Source organism: Diabrotica undecimpunctata, chromosome 9 (genome assembly GCF_040954645.1).
Source record: "Diabrotica undecimpunctata isolate CICGRU chromosome 9, icDiaUnde3, whole genome shotgun sequence".
Classification (NCBI taxonomy): Eukaryota; Metazoa; Arthropoda; class Insecta; order Coleoptera; family Chrysomelidae; genus Diabrotica; species Diabrotica undecimpunctata.
In genome coordinates, this window is record NC_092811.1 from 18,116,981 (window position 1) to 18,136,515 (window position 19,535).

General features: G+C 34.0%; 1 protein-coding gene across 1 annotated transcript in view; it reads right to left on the reverse strand.

Moving 5' to 3' along the window:
- Window positions 1-944: 944 nt before the first annotated feature.
- The window catches only part of LOC140450449 (uncharacterized), a 44,432-nt gene continuing 25,841 nt past the window's right edge, over window positions 945-19,535 (reverse strand). Inside the window, exons 4-5 of the mRNA XM_072544090.1 lie at window positions 15,323-17,881; window positions 945-4,071 (exon numbers count right to left, since the gene is read on the reverse strand). Of these exons, the coding sequence (XP_072400191.1) occupies window positions 2,000-4,071; window positions 15,323-17,881 (4,631 nt within the window). The 3' untranslated portion in view covers window positions 945-1,999. The remainder of the gene's footprint in view (window positions 4,072-15,322; window positions 17,882-19,535) is intronic.

Sequence of the window (19,535 nt, forward strand, 5' to 3'; positions counted from 1 at the left end):
AAGATCGAAAATTCCAGATTAAGACAAGAGCAAATTAATATTACTGTAACCTCTTTTCTTTACATTACACTAATAACATGAACACATCTAGTCTTGTGTCGCGGTAATTGTCTTTATCGACTGGCACGCGGGCTGGTGGTTCAGCACCCCCCTCACCGCGTACCGTTACGCTCAACTTGCACAACACAAGAGCGCTCACGTGCCCCAGCACCAGCAATTCTCAAGGGTGGGTAGCCGGTGGCTTATCCTCACCACTCAACAAAATGGTTTAAGATGTTTGCAGCGCACCATATCGGGGTTTAAGCGAAAAGTCGTAATTAGATGTAGTTATGAGTCTTTTCTACGAATGTTTTATTTAACGGACGGACACGGAACCACTGCGACCCTTTTACGGAACCCCAGGGTTCCGCGGAGCACTATTTAGGAACCACTGGGATAGAGTAACGAAATAAAACTTAATACGTATGATTATAGAATGTGACGTATGCACGTGGCTCTCCTTTATTAGGATCAAGGAGTTTTAAATGATCATTGTTATAAACTAATATAAATTATTTATCAACCGACTTATGACACAAATTCAAGCTTACTTAATCGACAACTGATAAGACAGCGAAACTATGTGTTTAAAAACCTGTCTCAGTTTGGTAGATATAGATTGAACATTTTGTGTTTAAAAGGAATCACTGCTATATTTATCTTTTATCGGTGTCAGATGTAAGGGCGGACCCTATTGCTGGTAATTAGTAACGTAATGCTAGTAGAAAAAGATATTCTTTAAAATGTGTTGTTTGTCTTCGGCAGAATAAGAAGTTCTACCATCATGCACGTCCAGATGTCTCCACACACTAGTTCCAATATTAAAAGAAGTCACAGTTAGGCTGGGTGAAGGAAATATGATCTTTTAGGTCGTGGAAATCGTAATAATAAAAGAATTAGGCAACCGTGTTTTACTAATTATATTAATCATATAAGTAAAAATATTCACAAACAATTAAATTTAAACTTTTATTATTCGCTCTGTGTGTGACTGACACGACACATACCGCCTTCATCCGACAGTTTTGGACATTTGAAATTGACAATTATTAATAATTAGTTTTTTAATTATATTTTGTCAGTTTATATACAAAATAAATGTAGTATTAAAAACTAGGTTTCTATAAATTCATCATAACTTATATTTTCAACCCCAAACGGAAAGTAAGGGAAACATTTAGTACTGGCAAATCAAGTTTTACATGTGGAAGAAGCATGTAATTAAAAACAATAATATTAAAAGTTATGATTTATGATATAAAAGCTAAAACCATCAGGCAGGCTGCAGTTGGCTTGAAGCTTTATGAAATATCATTTAAGATAAATTATTTAAATTTTTTATTTTCAATTGCATAAAACTGAAATTATGTGATATTTACTTTTTCATATTAATACCACGAATTCGTCTTTTTCTTTTCTCTAATTTATATGTAATCTTTGTAAATCTATAAAAACTACACTCACTATTTTTGCTATTATTAGCAGAATTAAATACGCAACATGTATTTGCACCTATTTTTGATAAAATTTATGTGTAAAAAGATAGGTCCAATTTTGTCATATTTCGCCGCTACGCGCGCTGGCATCGTTTCAAGGTACCCCTACCATGGTTACGGCACGGAGCGAATAGAACCATCGGCAAATACATATAAACTTAATTAAAAGGGGTTTAGGAAAAATATTCGAGATAGTTCAACTAAATCTAGAGATTTTTGGCGTTGAAGCTGTTAATGCCTTTAATTCGGCGGATGGTCAATCTTACACCACATTATTTGTGACATAAGTATTAGTTTTCATATGTGGTTTTAAACTAGAATTATGTAAAAATTTTCTTAAGCATATTTTACATGTAACAAACCTGTTTCATACAAATTCCACAGTCAAATGGTTATTTATCAGTATGCATGTATATTTATCATATATATGTATATTTATTTTTATATTATTTTTATATTATTATTTATATTATTTTTAAATGGTTTCCACCAGTGTGAACTCTAGTCATATGCGCTTTTAAATAATCCATTATTGAAAATTGTTTTGTGCAAATTCCACATTTAAATGGTTTTTCACCAGAATGCAAGCCAATATGTCTTGTTAACTTATTCTTTACTGAAAATTGTTTATTGCAAACTTCACATTCAAATGGTTTTTCACCAGTATGCACTCTCATATGCAATTTGACATTGTGTTTCGTCGAAAATTGATTGGTGCAAATTCTACATTCAAATGGCTTTTCACCAGTATGCACTCTCATATGCGATTTTAAATTGTGTTTCAATAAAAATTGTTTGGTGCAAATTCTACATTCAAATGGTTTTTCACCAGTATGCATTCTCATATGCGCTTTCAAATATTGTTTCATTGAAAATTGCTTGGTACAAACCCCACATTCAAATGGGGTTTCACCAGTATGCACTGCCATATGCGATTTCAAAACGTGTCTTGTTGAAAATTTTTTGGTGCAAATTTCACATTTAAATGGTTTTTCACCAGTATGCACTCTCATATGAGATTTTAAATATTTTTTCGTTAAAAATGGTTTGGTGCAAATTCCACATTTTATTAGTTTTCCATCAGTATGAAATATCATATGTATTGTTAAATATCCCTTTGTTGAAAATTGTTTGGTGCAAATTTCACATTTAAATGGTTTTTCACCAGTATGCACTCTCATATGCGAGTTTAAAAGATGTTTCATTGAAAATTCTTTGGTGCAAATTTCACATTCAAATGGTTTTACACCAGTATGCACTGCCGTATGCGATTTCAAACTTTGTTTTGATGAAAATTGTTTGGTGCAAATTTCACATTCATATGGTTTTTCACCAGTATGTACTATCATATGCGAGTTTAAAAAATGTTTCATTGAAAACTTTTTGGTGCAAATTTCACATTTAAATGGTTTTTCACCAGTATGCCCTGCCATATGCGATTTCAAACCTTGTTTTGATGAAAATTGTTTGGTGCAAATTTCACACTCATATGGTTTTTCACCAGTATGCACTCTCATATGCGACTTTAAAAGACGTTTCATTGAAAATTGTTTGGTGCAAATTTCACATTCAAATGGTTTTACACCAGTATGCACTGCCGTATGCGATTTCAAACTTTGTTTTGATGAAAATTGTTTGGTGCAAATTTCACATTCATATGGTTTTTCACCAGTATGTACTATCATATGCGAGTTTAAAAAATGTTTCATTGAAAACTTTTTGGTGCAAATTTCACATCTAAATGGCTTTTCACCAGCATGCCCTGCCATATGCGATTTCAAACCTTCTTTTGATGAAAATTGTTTGGTGCAAATTTCACATTTAAATGGTTTTTCACCAGTATGCACTCTCATATGCGAGTTTAAAACACGTTTCATTGAAAACTTTTTGGTGCAAATTTCACATTCAAATGGTTTTTCGCCAGTGTGCACTGTCATATGAATTTTTAAATTACTGTTTTTTGAAAACTGTTTGGTGCAAATTTCACATTTAAATTGTTTTTCATCAGTATGCACTGTCATATGTGCTTTTAAATTACCCTTTGTTGACAATTGTTTGGTGCAAATTTCACATTCAAATGGTTTTTCATCAGTATGCACTCTCATATGCGAGTTTAAAAGACCTTTCATTGAAAACTTTTTGGTGCAAATTTCACATTCAAATGGTTTTTCGCCAGTATGCACTGTCATATGAATTTTTAACATACTGTTTGTTAAAAACTGTTCGGTGCAAATTTCACATTTAAATGGTTTTTCACCAGTATGCACTCTCATATGCAATTTTAAAATTGGTTTTGTTGGAAACTGTTTGTTGCAAATTTCACATGCAAAAAAATTTTCCTCAGTGTGTATCCTCATATGTAGTTTTAAAAGACAATTGTTTGACAATGATTTCTTGCAAATCGTACATATAAAACGTTGTCCTCCAGTGCTCATATTGGTATTGGAAGTTATATAAGGGTTTAAATTACTGTCACTCCTATCATGATTTTTTAATAGGCTACTGGCATCAGTTTTCATATCTTTACAATGGGAACCTAAAATTATAATTATCTGTTAAATCAGGAAAATGTAATTAAATGCAAACTAATAATGTATGATTGTAGAAATTATAAGTAGACTGGCTTACAGTCTAGATATAATTATAGTATGTAATATTTCTTTTAACAACAAAAGACAATAACACTGACAAGTTTTGATTGTTTAGTTTAAGCGGTTGTATTATACGAAGAAGATTGGAAGTTATTTCCGAATAGGTGAGAGATTCAGTGTGTTCTATACATCAATATTGCAATGAGGTTGGTTACGATAAAGGGTAACTGGTGAGAATACCAAAAGGTCATGGCAGCAACATGTCACAACCCTGCTCACAGTCGTTTGTTAAGACTTTTCCTCAGCTCGACAACGATTTGTATAAACACGTCAGTTGCAATCTGAGCGTCAAAACACAAGTGTTCTACAACGCAACGTCTTCTAGGAGTGAATTTGCATCGTCTCATTGGTGCTCGATATCCAGCATTAAGCAGAGATAATCGTAGAGCACAGTTAACTTTTGGCAGGGATCATGTGAAATAAGAAGCGGATTGGGAAAAAGTCCTAGGGACAGATAATTCACAATTTTGGTTGAATACGAAAGATATAAATACTAACACCTAATGATATCGACAATTTAATGCAGCAAATATCATATTATTTGGTGGAGGCTTGGTTATGATGTGAGAAGGAATTTCCTTAACAGCCCTCATGGATTTGGTATTGAATAATGGCAATCTTACTACTGAATTTTATATATTAGATATTCTTCAGAATCATGTAGTGCATTTTACCCCTTGTATTTAGCAAAATTTTTTGTTATTGCACGATAATACTAGACCGAATGAAGCACGAGTGCTTTGACACTATCTCTTGGAAGATGGCATTGAACTAATCGGCTGGTCAGCATGTAGTCTCGATCTTAATCCCATATAATGTGTTGAGAAGCAAATAAGACCTCAAGCGATCTGACATGAATTGCATGTGGCAGGAAGTAATTAGATGCAGAGGTGGAAATACACAATATCACCGTTAAAACGATCACTAGAATCTATTGATTTTTTAAAATAATATTTATAATTTTTCTTTTCTAAATGTTTATGCTGAATTTAAGCTATGTATTTCGTAAAAAATATTTACTTGACAGTATACTAGCCCAAGATAGTGAACAGATACAGAGTAGTGAACTGCGAGTAGCACGAATAAATTAGCAGAGCTCACCACTTGCAAGTATTAATCAACATCATCGCTCACTTTTGCGCTCTCACCTATATTTCCGGCGCTGATTGTCGCGCCTACCTGAATTTCGGTGTGCACTCATCTGGTGATGCATTTTGCAGACTACACTATTTTTGAGGTTATGTCACAGTTTTATACTTAAAATAATTCTTTAGCCGTATACTGTGACCAAGCACACATTAAAAAATTCCTTTTCTGTTTGGCGCTTTTATTCCAACACCCAGCATACATAAATAATTTCAATTTTAATTTTTTTCATTTCAATTTTTTTTACAAATCTGTTAGAACACCATATTTAATTATATATGACTTTGTTTTAGCAAGAAATTATGGATTCATGTACTTTATCTAGTTCAACAAGCTCCGAAATTCTCTGAGGTGCCTGCCATCTTTGAAGCAAAACATTTCAAAATGTGAAATTACGAAATCGTCATATTATTATCAAAAGAGTACATAAAATAGACGTGTCGAAGAAGAAAATAAATCGCATAGTTTGTTCATTATATAAAAAAAAACTAATTTAGAAAGTCATGAGATGAGAAAATATCTCAAGCAGCATAACCAGGTAAACATTGAACGACTAACTTTTGAATTTCCTAGCAAACAAGAATATGACACATGGAAAGATATGCAGAAAATGGAGACCTGTTATGCAATGCGTAGAATCCTTCATACAGAGGAACATAAGACATTGTACTATGAGTGTAACAGAAGGATATATGTCCAACTATAAAATTAGGACAGAGAAATCTGGTGTGTGAAAAAGGTGTGCTCTTCTAGGCTGATTTGCACATTGAAAGATCAAGTTTCTGTCAGACATAAAGAATAATTAAAAACCATGCATCTGTCAAAAGCACAAGAAAAAGGAATTATAGAGAAGTTAACTTCTGGAGTGCCACCCGGTGGAATTTTTACAAGATTCAACAAAAATCGCTGGCGACAGCGTTCAGCCTCCCTGACGGTTCTGATTATGAATCCACAGTCATGCCGTTCGGCCTGAAGAACGGACCTGCAGATTTCCAGAAACTCGTGACCACAGTCTTCGCCGGGTACATTGACAACTTTGTTACTCTTAAATGTTACGATCGCCTATATAAATTATGTATTGTTCGTTAAATAAATTAATATAAATTATTGTGCTTTTTAATAAATTAAAATAAGAACCTTTTAATAAAGACATTATAAATTAAATAAAGACATAAATAAATTTCATTTCAGTACACTCCAAAGACTGGCCACAACACCAGAAACACCTACACTTGGTCCTGGAACGTCTCCAAACCCATGTATTATGGGTATCCATAAAGAAGTGCAGGTTCGTCAAGGACAACATAGTCTACCTAGGCCACAAATTGACAACAGAGTCAACGCAACCGCTAGAATACCACACGGAGAAGATAAAGAGCTTCGAGACATCCAACACAATGAAAAAAACTTTGAGGCTTTATTGGAATCACCAGCTGGCTCTGAGACTTCATCCCAGCGTTCGCCGAGCTAATCACTCCATTGACTGACCTCACCAGGATGAAGAAGCTCAAATGGAGCAACCAAGCATTCCAAGCAGTGAAGATGGCCATCCAGGGAAAACTGGAAATGACTTGCTCAGACTTCAACCTTTAATCTACAAACCGATGCGTCGGAGAAAGCAATGGGTGCAGTATTCTTCCAGGGCACAGTGGACAACCGAAGAATCGTAGCCTACGCCTCCACCAAACTTCGGCCCGCTGAGAAGTACCACATTAATGAAAAAGAGTGCGTCAAAAGACAGAGTCCAGCCCAATATACAACCAACAGGCGAACACTGTGGAGAAACTTATCCAGGAGGTCAAGAAAGCCCTAAGAGCGAGTTCTCAAACGAAAACCGGTGATGGGACATCTATAACTCCGACACCGTGTTTAGTCTGAAGGCACGAAAGAAACACCTGACGAACTACTGCTTGAATACAACCCAAAGAGGTCTGAAGAGACGGCTGTAGAAAAAAAGGAGAGAGTCCAGGGCAGAAAGAGTAGAAGCAGCCACCCAAAAGAGCCCTGCTAATCCAGATTCTTCCCTGCCAATCCAGAAGATGACCAAACCAGAACCTACCTGCCAGGACAACAAGTGCTCGTAAGAAACCACGTAAAAGGTAACTTTGGCGGAACGTGGACTGGACCTCACACCATCCTCCGAGCAATAGGAGATCTGGCCTACGAGATCTACATGAATCAAAACGTCAACAGGACCATCCACGTCGACGATATACGGCTTGTACCTCCACCGAGACGCAAAACTACACATCATGGAGGGTCATGAGAACGAAGAAGAAGACTCCAACCTGCCAACAACTTGGAGTGTCTAAACTGGGAGCCTCCAATGACCGCAGTTACAAAATTCAAAAGATAGTTGAGTTCAGTTGATATTTATGTTACAAATGTTATTTATTGATTATTTGAATTGTTATAGTCTGGTTAATATATATATCGTTGCTTGCAAATAAAAAATAGTGTTCAATTACGTTATTTTTCCCATTAAATCATCAAATCCTATAAGTAATTTATATTGTTTTAAATTTTATAAAGATTGAACTAGAACATGGACAATTGGTAACAGATTTAAGGAAAGTGCAGGAACATGTTAAAGTATGAACAGATATATGTTGCAGCATGGACAACTGAATAATTATTATTTTTATCCTAATCAAATTGTAAGGTGTAAGCCCCAACTATAAAAGTATTGTTGAAAAAAACAGTCAATAATCATATCATTAAGTGCGATTAATGAGTTCTTACAGTTTATCGAGACAAGGACAAAACCGGTTGAAAAATTGTGGAATTTGGTGGATTAGGTACTTTGTTTAATGTAAATTCTAACTATATTTGCATGAGAAAAGCGGTAACTTAAAGAAAAGATTCTAATAAAAGACAATTCAGACCAAGACCGATTTTTTCACTTTTCAATAAAAGAAAAAATTTTCACTAAAAATATCATCGACAATTTATCGTATTGTTAGGGTAGGAAACTTTATAAATCACTGTTTAAAACGAAAACGAACGAATGAAAAATTCAGAAAAATAGATGATGGCGATAAGAATGCTATTCGAAAGACTGTATAATTTCTACAAGGAAAGCAAGATACCTATACTACATATGATTCAAAATGCATTAAGAGAATATCCTAATTATAACTACCAATGTTTAGCGATATTGCGATTGCGATTTGATAAACTGTGGGTTTAGATATAAAAAAATAAATAAAAGAATGGCAATAATGGAGTCACAAGAAAATAAATAATAGAGTGGCAATAATGGTATCAACTCCCACCAAGAAAATTGTATACATGGCGAGCACCAGGAGATCGTCCAGGTCATATGATACGAAATCAAATTAATTACATCTTAAACAAAAGATTTCGCAGCTATATAAAAAGAGTGGCCGCTTACCCTGGTGCGGATATTTCGTCTGACCACAACCCCCAAATCGCGAATGTAAGGCTTCGATTGGCAAAGGTTAAAAAGCCATCTAATAAAAAATACATAAACACTAGAGAATTAATGAGAGATGAAGAGCTTAGATCTACATACAGTAAGCACATCAACGAGAACTTGAGAAACATACAAGGAAATTGCATAGAGGAAACCTGTGAGAAAATAAAAATAGCTATAGTCGAGGCTGACGAAGTAGTCGCAAGTAAAACAAAAAGAAATCACAAAAACGAGTGGATGACGGAAGAGACACTTGATCTAATAGAGCAACGCAGACAGTATAAAATACATCAGAATCATCAGGAATACAAGGAAATCCAACGTACGACAAGGGAAAGAATTAAAAACGCAAAGGAAAGCTAGATGAAAGAACGTTGTGAAAAATGGGAATCACTACAAGAAAAGCTTGGACTACATAAAAAGGCCAAAGAAATTTCGAGTATATACAAGAAACGCCATGAGACTCGCCTGAAGAATGATCAAAGAAATTACGTTCATGCCCAGGAAGAATTAACTAAAATCTGGGCAAACTATGATTCGTCCCGCTTTGCGAATAATAGACTGAATCTGCTAACTACTAACTTACCCACGGAACATGTATCCGGCCCTCCCATTATTCGCGCCGAGGTGGAGTACGCTATAAAAGTAGCAAAACTAGGCAAGGCCCCTGGACCGGATAGAATTACTACGGAAGCCATAAAACTGTTGGAAGATGATAACATCGACATGCTGGTAACAATTTTCAATGCCCTATATAATACCGGCCACATTCAACGGATTGGCTTTATTCAACCTTTATAATGATCCCTAAATCACAAAGAGCGACAAAATGCAAACACCACAGACTGATAAGTTTAATGAGCCATTTGCTTAAGGTGTATCCTTCACACAAAAATGTTCAGAAAGCTGAAAGATCTAAGCGGTGAGACACAATTTGGTTTCAAGAGCGGACTGGGTACACGTGAAGAAGCTTTCTGCTTGAATACGCTTGTACAAAACTGCATGGATCAACGAAAGGATATAGTCATAACATTCCTCGATTATGAAAAAGCGTTTGACTTAGTAAAACATAACGCAATGATAAAAATGCTACATAACGCTAACATTGACGACAAAGATATAAGAGTTATCCAGAATCTCTATTGGAATCAAAAAGCACGAGTGAGACTGAACAAATCAACCAACACAGAAGAATTTAAAATTTTAAGAGGGGTGCGACAGATCGATCAAGTGAAAACATTTAAATACTTGGGAATGATGATGAATGACCAATGGGACCGTCAACAAGAAATAAAATGCCGTACCGAACAAGCAATACAAGCTTTTATCAAATTTAAACCGCTACTATGTAACCGTAATCTTTCCTTCAATCTCTGCCACAGGATGGTTAAATGCTATGTATGGTCCATATTGTTATACGACATGGAAACATGGACGTTAACAGTACCTTCCATTAATAAGTTGGAGGGCTTCGAAATGTGGACGTTGCGAAGAATGTTCCGCATACCATGGACAGATAGGGTGAGAAACGAGGAAGTCTTAAGAAAGGCAAATACTGAGAGAGAACTACTCAATTTGATCAAGGTACGAAAAATTGGATACCTCGGCCATATTCTGAGAGGAAAAAAATACGCATTCCCTCAACTAATCATCCAGGGAAAGATTGAAGGCAAGAGAGGAATAGGTCACAAACAAATGTCGTGGCTACGGAACATAAACAGGCATAAATAATACTGGCGATCTTTTTCATGCCGCAAAAGACAGACGTCTGGCCTTAAGATAATTCGCCAACGCACTATAGGTGTATAAAATCAAAGAATATCGATTGCCCAACAGATTAATAATATATCTAGACGAGACCTGGTTTGACACACATGACGTCGTTAAGTATGGTCGGGTAGATAACTCTCATAGCTGCAGTTTAAATACACCATGTTTAAGGGGAAACGTATAATAATCTTGCATGCAGGTAGTGAACAGAGATTTGTATGAAATGCATTGTTACTGTCTGCCAAAAACATCAACGAATCATCTGCCGATGATCATGTAGACATGACATGCTCATTATTCTGACAAATGGTTTAAGGAACAATTTCTACCTAATATTCCGCCCAATTCTGTAATTGTCGTGGACAATGCTTCTTATTATTCACGACTCTTAACAAAAATACCAACAGTACTAAAGATGCTATTGTAACTTTTTTGAGAGTTACTAACATACGCCTTCCTAAAAGAGTCCCTTTAAAGAAAGACTTATTACTTAACCTACTTAATCTTCCTCGACAGCTACGGCCATTGACACGGGTACAAAAACGTCTATTGTATTACATTGAAATTAAATACAGTAAGTCACATTAGAGTTATTTAAATACACTCTCTTACATCACAAATCACTATAATCTATTACAATATATATTTTTTTACATTATTTGTTATATAAGATGATATAATCTGTAATCTTTTAAAAAGTCAATTATAGCACTATAAACATTTGGCGAACTAAGTATCTGCTTAAGGTTATCGTTTATATTATGTGCTAGTCTATAAAATCTATAATAACTACACTCTATGAGCAAATGTTTTACTGTAAGGCGATGAGAATCACAATGTTCGCAAGCAGGTGGATTTTTGAGGTATCGGTGTAAAGAATTTGGTTGTATTGTTTGGTACTTATTGCTTCTTAATAATTGTCTTAGAAGACGGCTAGGAGTTTCTTCTTTTTCACGTCGAATTATGAGGACTAATAAAGACTCGCTTAAGAAAATGCAATCAGTCATCGGCATTGAGCGTAGTGCTGCTATACTCCATTCCACGAATATACGACTGTTTTAAATTCGCTTTAAGGTATCGATTTAAATGGTCCAATGTGCTGAATTGTACAATAGTAAATTCTTCCCATTTTTAAAATACTGTTATAACAGATTTAAACCTTAGATTTAAATATGAAGTTATGATATAAATATAGAGTTAATAGTTTATAGAACAGTAATTCAGATTTTGAAGTATGTATATAATTACTATCATTGAGTTTAGTATTGTAAACAATTTGTTTTTTGAATTAAGTTATTTAAACGAAGTGTAACAATACTTAAGTGATCAAATAGTGTAATTTATTTAGTCGAATATTCAATTAGTATTAAAAAAAAAAACAAAAAAACTTACTTATTCTCTTATTCTCCTAATCTCCTAAAACTATCATCAACAATCAGATTCACAGCCATAATCAGTCGGCGATATAAAATATGAAACTGTATATAAATTTTCGTTCCTTTTTAATATCTGTAACGACTTGTTACTTTAACTGTCAATAGCCGGTATGTTATACCCGTTACTTTCGGAACTGTTAAGAGCACATCCACTCAAAGCAAACAAATATTTAAAACTAAGAAGGTGAAATATTAGATTCTTTTTCTGGTTTCTGAACCATCGATCTGCCAATTTCTTTTCATTTATATTAAAAATAGTATATTTCTTTTTATTACTGTTGTAGTACCTAATAAAGTAATAAAATAGTGTAATATCAAAGAAACCCGGCACGCCTCTTTGGTGTTTACATTTCACGGAAAGCTTACCTAAATGTCTGTCATTATATTTATTTATAGTAGCGTTTGTGTAAAAAATTTTGTTACTTTCGGATTAAATTTCACAATAAATTTTGCGTCTATCTGAACATCTATTAACTGAAATAATTTTAGTTAAGATGTCATACTAGTAGATCCTTTTTATTGGAATAATGATTAGACCAATTTACCTTCATACTTCTACTTGCACAGTAAAATATTCGTTGTCGAAGTAATCCAAAACAGTCGTATATTCGTGGAATAACCTATAACATATGACAAGCAGTCGAGGCATTCTATAGTGAAATTTGGAATAATTATTTCCCATGTTAGTTCAGTGACTCCGTCTCACGCGTCAGTCTCAACAGAGTGATTGTTTGTGAATTATTTAATAGTGTTGTGTAACAGCTTTGAAAATGGCTAAGTCACTTCCAAAGAAAAGATTGTATTCAGACGATTATATCAAGTATGGTTTTACCTTTATGGAGAAAAACGGCAGTCATTTACCTCAGTGTGTCAACTGCCATGCTGTTCTTAGTAATGATGCAATGCGCCCCGGACGTTTGGAACGGCATCTAATTACAAACCATTCTTCTTTGGAAGATAAAGGCCCAGAATTTTTTATTGACAAAAAAAGCAGCCTAAAACGTATGAAACTTGACTCTACTGCAAATTTTTAGTGTTGAAAATGAGAAACTGTGGAAGCATCATACAAAATAGCACTTTTGATAGTTAAAGACAAGAAACCACATACTATTGGTGAGTCAGTAATTAAACCTTGTTTAATTGTAGTACCGTACTTAGTGAAGACAGTTTTAAGAAAGTAGAAAAAATTTCTCTCTCAAACGACACATTAAAACGTAGAATTGATGACATGGCTCTGAATTTGAAAAATCAACTATTGCAAAAATTAAAAGGTTCACCGTTTTTTTCTTGGCAGTGTGACGAAACAACTGATATTTCAAAGTATGCACAGTTATTGTTTTACTGTCGATTTATTGACAGAAAACGGTTCCTGGAGGAAATATTGTTTTCAACATCTCTTGAAACAACAACTAAAGCCATTGACATATTTTCTGCTCTTGAAGATTTTTTAGTAATCAACGAACTTCCATGGGAGAAAGTAATTGGTATATGTACTGATGGGGCCCAACCATGACAGGATGTCGATCTGGATTTATGGAATTGGCAAAAAAGAAGAACCCTAGGATAATTGGTTCTCACTGCATTATCCACAGACAAGCTTTAGCTAGTCACACTTTACCTGAACCTCTCAACCTGAATCTGAAGCTTCAAGGCCGTAAAAACCTCTTAAACACTTATGATGCAATTAAGGGGTTTATAGAAAAAATATCTCTTTGGCAACGCCGCCTTCACAGTTCCAAGCCAAACTTTTCCTCTTTTCCTTAACTGAACGACCTCCTGGATGATATTCAAACCCTTCCACTACATCTAGTTTCGGATTTGAAAGACGTCATATCACGGCATTTGGAAGAACTGAAAAATCAAATTCGAAAGTACTTTCCAGATGTTAGATCGAAAACTGGCAATTTAAGTTGACAAGAGATCCTTTTCATACCGAAGTTAAAAAACAGCAAAAGCTTGCAAACATGGACTTGGAAGAATTTTGGTTAACCTACTTTCCTGTTTACCCAGAAGTGGCTTTAGTATCTGCGAAGTTATTAGTCCAGTTTTAATCCACATATCTTTGTGAATCTGTTTTTTCTGCATTGGCGTATATAAAATCAAAATACCGTTCAAGACTGGGTGTTGAAAGTGAGTTGAGGTGTGCTCTGACACAGTTTCAACCGAATATCGAAAAACTTGTCAAGAACAGACAATGCCAACCCTCTTATTGAAAGTGCAAAAACACTAATACAAGACTTTCAACTTAATATGCGTATTTGATTATTCTTTTTCTCAAATAAATGAACAATGTTAAGTTTAATGAGACATCAAATTAACTTTCGTATTTAAATATATCTGGATTTTTATTTTGTATCCAAGCTTTTGCTAATGTAGAGTAAGCATCGTCAGTTTCACAATTTCACTGTTCTAACTTGTACCAACCAATTATTAACTGGAGGGGAGGCGTGAGCTATCTTCAGTGTTCATTAGTTATATGTGGTATTCTTAAAAATTGTTTCCACTTGCTTGCTCAACAATATGTATAAATTTTATTATAAACAGTGAACCATCGGAGCAAACATACGAACTCTTGTTCATATATAATTTCATTCTATTTTAATGTCCTATTGTCATTCTATAATCCCATTAAAATTGTCCTTATTCTGTTCCCAATGTTTTAATGTTTGCCGACAACCAGTTTATTGGGTGTTTCAACTAACTTTATAAATACTATACGATACGTATACCGCCAAATTTGCTCACAGCCACCTTTTTGTATGCATGGGTGACGACTACTGCCGATGTATAGAAGCATGCGTAAATATGCCGTCCAGATGTCTCCACACACTAGTTCCAACATCACAAGTACTCAAAGTTAGGCTGGGTGAAGGAAATATGTTCTTTTAGGTCGTGGAAATTGTAATAATAAAAGAATTAGGCATCCGTGTTTTACTAATTATATTAATTGTAAAAGTAAAAGTATTCACAAACAATTAAATTTAAACTTTTATAATATACCTTAATTAGATGGGTTTATGAAAAATATTAGAGAGTGTTCAACTATATCTAGAGATTTTTGGCGTTGAAGTTAGAGTATTCACTCTCCAAAGCTGTTACTCGATGTGTGTCTGGTAATGCCATTAATTCGGTGGTAGTCTATCTTACGCACATTATTTGTGGCATAAGTATGAGTTTTCATACGAGGTTTTAAACTAGAATTATGTAAAAACTTTCTGTATAAAAATTTCATCAGTATGAAAATTGTTTGGTGCAAATTCCACATTTAAATGGTTTTTTTCTAGTATGTGCTCTCATATGTGATTTTAAATGATCGTTTCTTGAATATTTTTTGGTGCAAATTTCACATCTGTTTTTCACCAGTATGCACTTTCATATGCGCATTTAAAACTTGTTTTGTTGATAACTGCTTGGTGCAGATTTCACATTCAAATCGTTCTTCACCAGTATGAATTCTCATATGCATATTTAAAACTTGTTTCGTAGAAAACTTTTTGAAGCAAATTTCACATTCAAATGGTTTTTCACCAGTATGCACTCTCATATGCGTATTTAAAATTTGTTTCGTAGAAAACTTTTTGATGCAAATTTCACATTCAAATGGTTTTTCACCAGTATGCAATTTCATATGCGTATTTAAAAGTTGTTTCGTTAAAAACAGTTTGGTGCAAATTTCACATTCAAATGGTTTTTCAGCAGTATGCACTTTCATATGCGTCTTTAAAAGTTGTTTCGTTGATAACTGCTTGGTGCAGATTTCACATTCAAATGGTTTTTCACCAGTATGCATTCTCATATGCGTATTTAAAACTTGTTTCGTAGAAAACTTTTTGATGCAAATTTCACATTCAAATTGTTTTTCACCAGTATGCACTCTCATATGCGACTTTAAAGCTTGTTTCATTAAAAACCGTTTGGTGCAAATTTCACATTCAAATGGTTTTTCACCAGTATGCACTCTCATATGCGATTTTAAATATTTTTTCGTTAAAAATGGTTTGGTGCAAATTCTACATTCAAATGGTTTTTCACCAGTATGCAGTCTCATATGCGATTTCAAATATTTTTTCGTTAAAAATGGTTTGGTGCAAATTCCACATTTTATTAGTTTTCCATCAGTATGCAATATCATATGTATTGTTAAATATCCCTTTGTTGAAAATTGTTTGGTGCAAATTTCACATTTAAATGGTTTTTCGCCAGTGTGCACTGTCATATGAATTTTTAAATTACTGTTTTTTGAAAACTGTTTGGTGCAAATTTCACATTTAAATTGTTTTTCATCAGTATGCACTGTCATATGTGCTTTTAAATTACCCTTTGTTGACAATTGTTTGGTGCAAATTTCACATTCAAATGGTTTTTCATCAGTATGCACTCTCATATGCTTGTTTAAAAGACCTTTCATTGAAAACTTTTTGGTGCAAATTTCACATTCAAATGGTTTTTCGCCAGTGTGAACTGTCATATGAATTTTTAAATTACTGTTTTTTGAAAACTGTTTGGTGCAAATTTCACATTTAAATTGTTTTTCATCAGTATGCACTGTCATATGTGCTTTTAAATTACCCTTTGTTGACAATTGTTTGGTGCAAATTTCACATTCAAATGGTTTTTCATCAGTATGCACTCTCATATGCGAGTTTAAAACACGTTTCATTGAAAACTTTTTGGTGCAAATTTCACATTCAAATGGTTTTTCGCCAGTGTGCACTGTCATATGAATTTTTAAATTACTGTTTTTTGAAAACTGTTTGGTGCAAATTTCACATTTAAATTGTTTTTCATCAGTATGCACTGTCATATGTGCTTTTAAATTACCCTTTGTTGACAATTGTTTGGTGCAAATTTCACATTCAAATGGTTTTTCATCAGTATGCACTCTCATATGCGAGTTTAAAAGACCTTTCATTGAAAACTTTTTGGTGCCAATTTCACATTCAAATGGTTTTTCGGTAGTATGCACTGTCATATGAATTTTTAACATACTGTTTGTTAAAAACTGTTCGGTGCAAATTTCACATTTAAATGGTTTTTCACCAGTATGCATTCTCATATGCGTATTTAAAACTTGTTTCGTAGAAAACTTTTTGATGCAAATTTCACATTCAAATTGTTTTTCACCAGTATGCACTCTCATATGCGACTTTAAAGCTTGTTTCATTAAAAACCGTTTGGTGCAAATTTCACATTCAAATGGTTTTTCACCAGTATGCACTCTCATATGCGATTTTAAATATTTTTTCGTTAAAAATGGTTTGGTGCAAATTCTACATTCAAATGGTTTTTCACCAGTATGCAGTCTCATATGCGATTTCAAATATTTTTTCGTTAAAAATGGTTTGGTGCAAATTTCACATTTAAATTGTTTTTCATCAGTATGCACTGTCATATGTGCTTTTAAATTACCCTTTGTTGACAATTGTTTGGTGCAAATTTCACATTCAAATGGTTTTTCATCAGTATGCACTCTCATATGCGAGTTTAAAAGACCTTTCATTGAAAACTTTTTGGTGCCAATTTCACATTCAAATGGTTTTTCGGTAGTATGCACTGTCATATGAATTTTTAACATACTGTTTGTTAAAAACTGTTCGGTGCAAATTTCACATTTAAATGGTTTTTCACCAGTATGCACTCTCATATGCAATTTTAAAATTGGTTTTGTTGGAAACTGTTTGTTGCAAATTTCACATGCAAAAGAATTTTCCTCAGTGTGTATCCTCATATGTAGTTTTAAAAGATAATTGTTTGACAATGATTTCTTGCAAATCGTACATATAAAACGTTGTCCTCCAGTGCTCATATTGGTATTGGAAGTTATATAAGGGTTTAAATTACTGTCACTCCTATCATGATTTTTTAATAGGCTACTGGCATCAGTTTTCATATCTTTACAATGGGAACCTAAAATTATAATTATCTGTTAAATCAGGAAAATGTAATTAAATGCAAAATAATAATGTATGATTGTAGAAATTATAGGTAGACTGGCTTACAGTCTAGATATAATTATAGTATGTAATATTTCTTTTAACAACAAAAGACAATGGCACTGACAAGTTTTGATTGTTTAGTTTAAGCGGTTGTATTATACGAAGAAGATTGGAAGTTATTTCCGAATAGGTGAAAGATTCAGTGTGTTCTATACATCAATATTGCAATGAGATTGGTTACGATAAAGGGTAACTGGTGAGAATAATAAAAGGTCATGGCAGCAACATGTCACGACCCTGCTCACAGTCGTTTAAGACTTTCCCTCAGCTCGACAACGATTTGTATAAACACGTCAGTTGCAATCTGAGCGTCAAAACACAAGTGTTCTACAACGCAACGTCTTCTAGGAGTGAATTTGCATCCTCTCATTGGTGCTCGATATCCAGGATTAAGCAGAGATAATCGTAGAGCACAGTTAACTTTTGGCAGGGATCATGTGAAATAAGAAGCGGATTGGGAAAAAGTCCTAGGGACAGATAATTCACAATTTTGGTTGAATACGAAAGATATAAATACTAACACCTAATGATATCGACAATTTAATGCAGCAAATATCATATTATTTGGTGGAGGCTTGGTTATGATGTGAGAAGGAATTTCCTTAACAGCCCTCATGGATTTGGTATTGAATAATGGCAATCTTACTACTGAATGTTATATATTAGATATTCTTCAGAATCATGTAGTGCCTTTTACCTCTTGTATTTAGCAATATTTTTTGTTAATGCACGATAATACTAGACCGAATGAAGCACGAGTGCTTTGACACTATCTCTTGGAAGATGGCATTGAACTAATCGGCTGGTCAGCATGTAGTCTCGACCTTAATCCCATATAATGTGTTGAGAAGTAAATAAGACCTCAACCGATCTGACATGAATTGCAGGTGGCAGGAAGTGATTAGATGCAGAGGTGGAAATACACAATATCACCGTTAAAACGATCACTAGAATCTATTGATTTTTTAAATTAATATTTATAATTTTTCTTTTCTAAATATTTATGCTGAATTTAAGCTATGTATTTCGTAAAAAATATTTACTTGACAGTACACTAGCCCAAGATAGTGAACAGATAGAGAGTAGTGAACTGCGAGTAGCACGAATAAATTAGCAGAGCTCACCACTTGCTAGTATTAATCAACATCATCGCTCACTTTTGCGCTCTCACCTATATTTCCGGCGCTGATTGTCGCGCCTACCTGAATTTCGGTGTGCACTCATCTGGTGATGCATTTTGCAGACTACACTAACGATAGCGATAACGAAATAATTCTTTATCCGTATACTGTGACCAAGCACACATTAAAAAATTCCTTTTCTGTTTGGCACTTTTATTCCAACACCCAGCATACATAAATAATTTCAATTTTAATTTTTTTCATTTCAATTTTTTTTACAAATCTGTTAGAACACCATATTTAATTACATATGACTTTGTTTTAGCAAGAAATTATGGATTCATGTACTTTATCTAGTTCAACAAGCTCCGAAATTCCCTGAGGTGCCTGCCATCTTTGAAGCAAAACATTTAAAAATGTGAAATTACGAAATCGTCATATTAT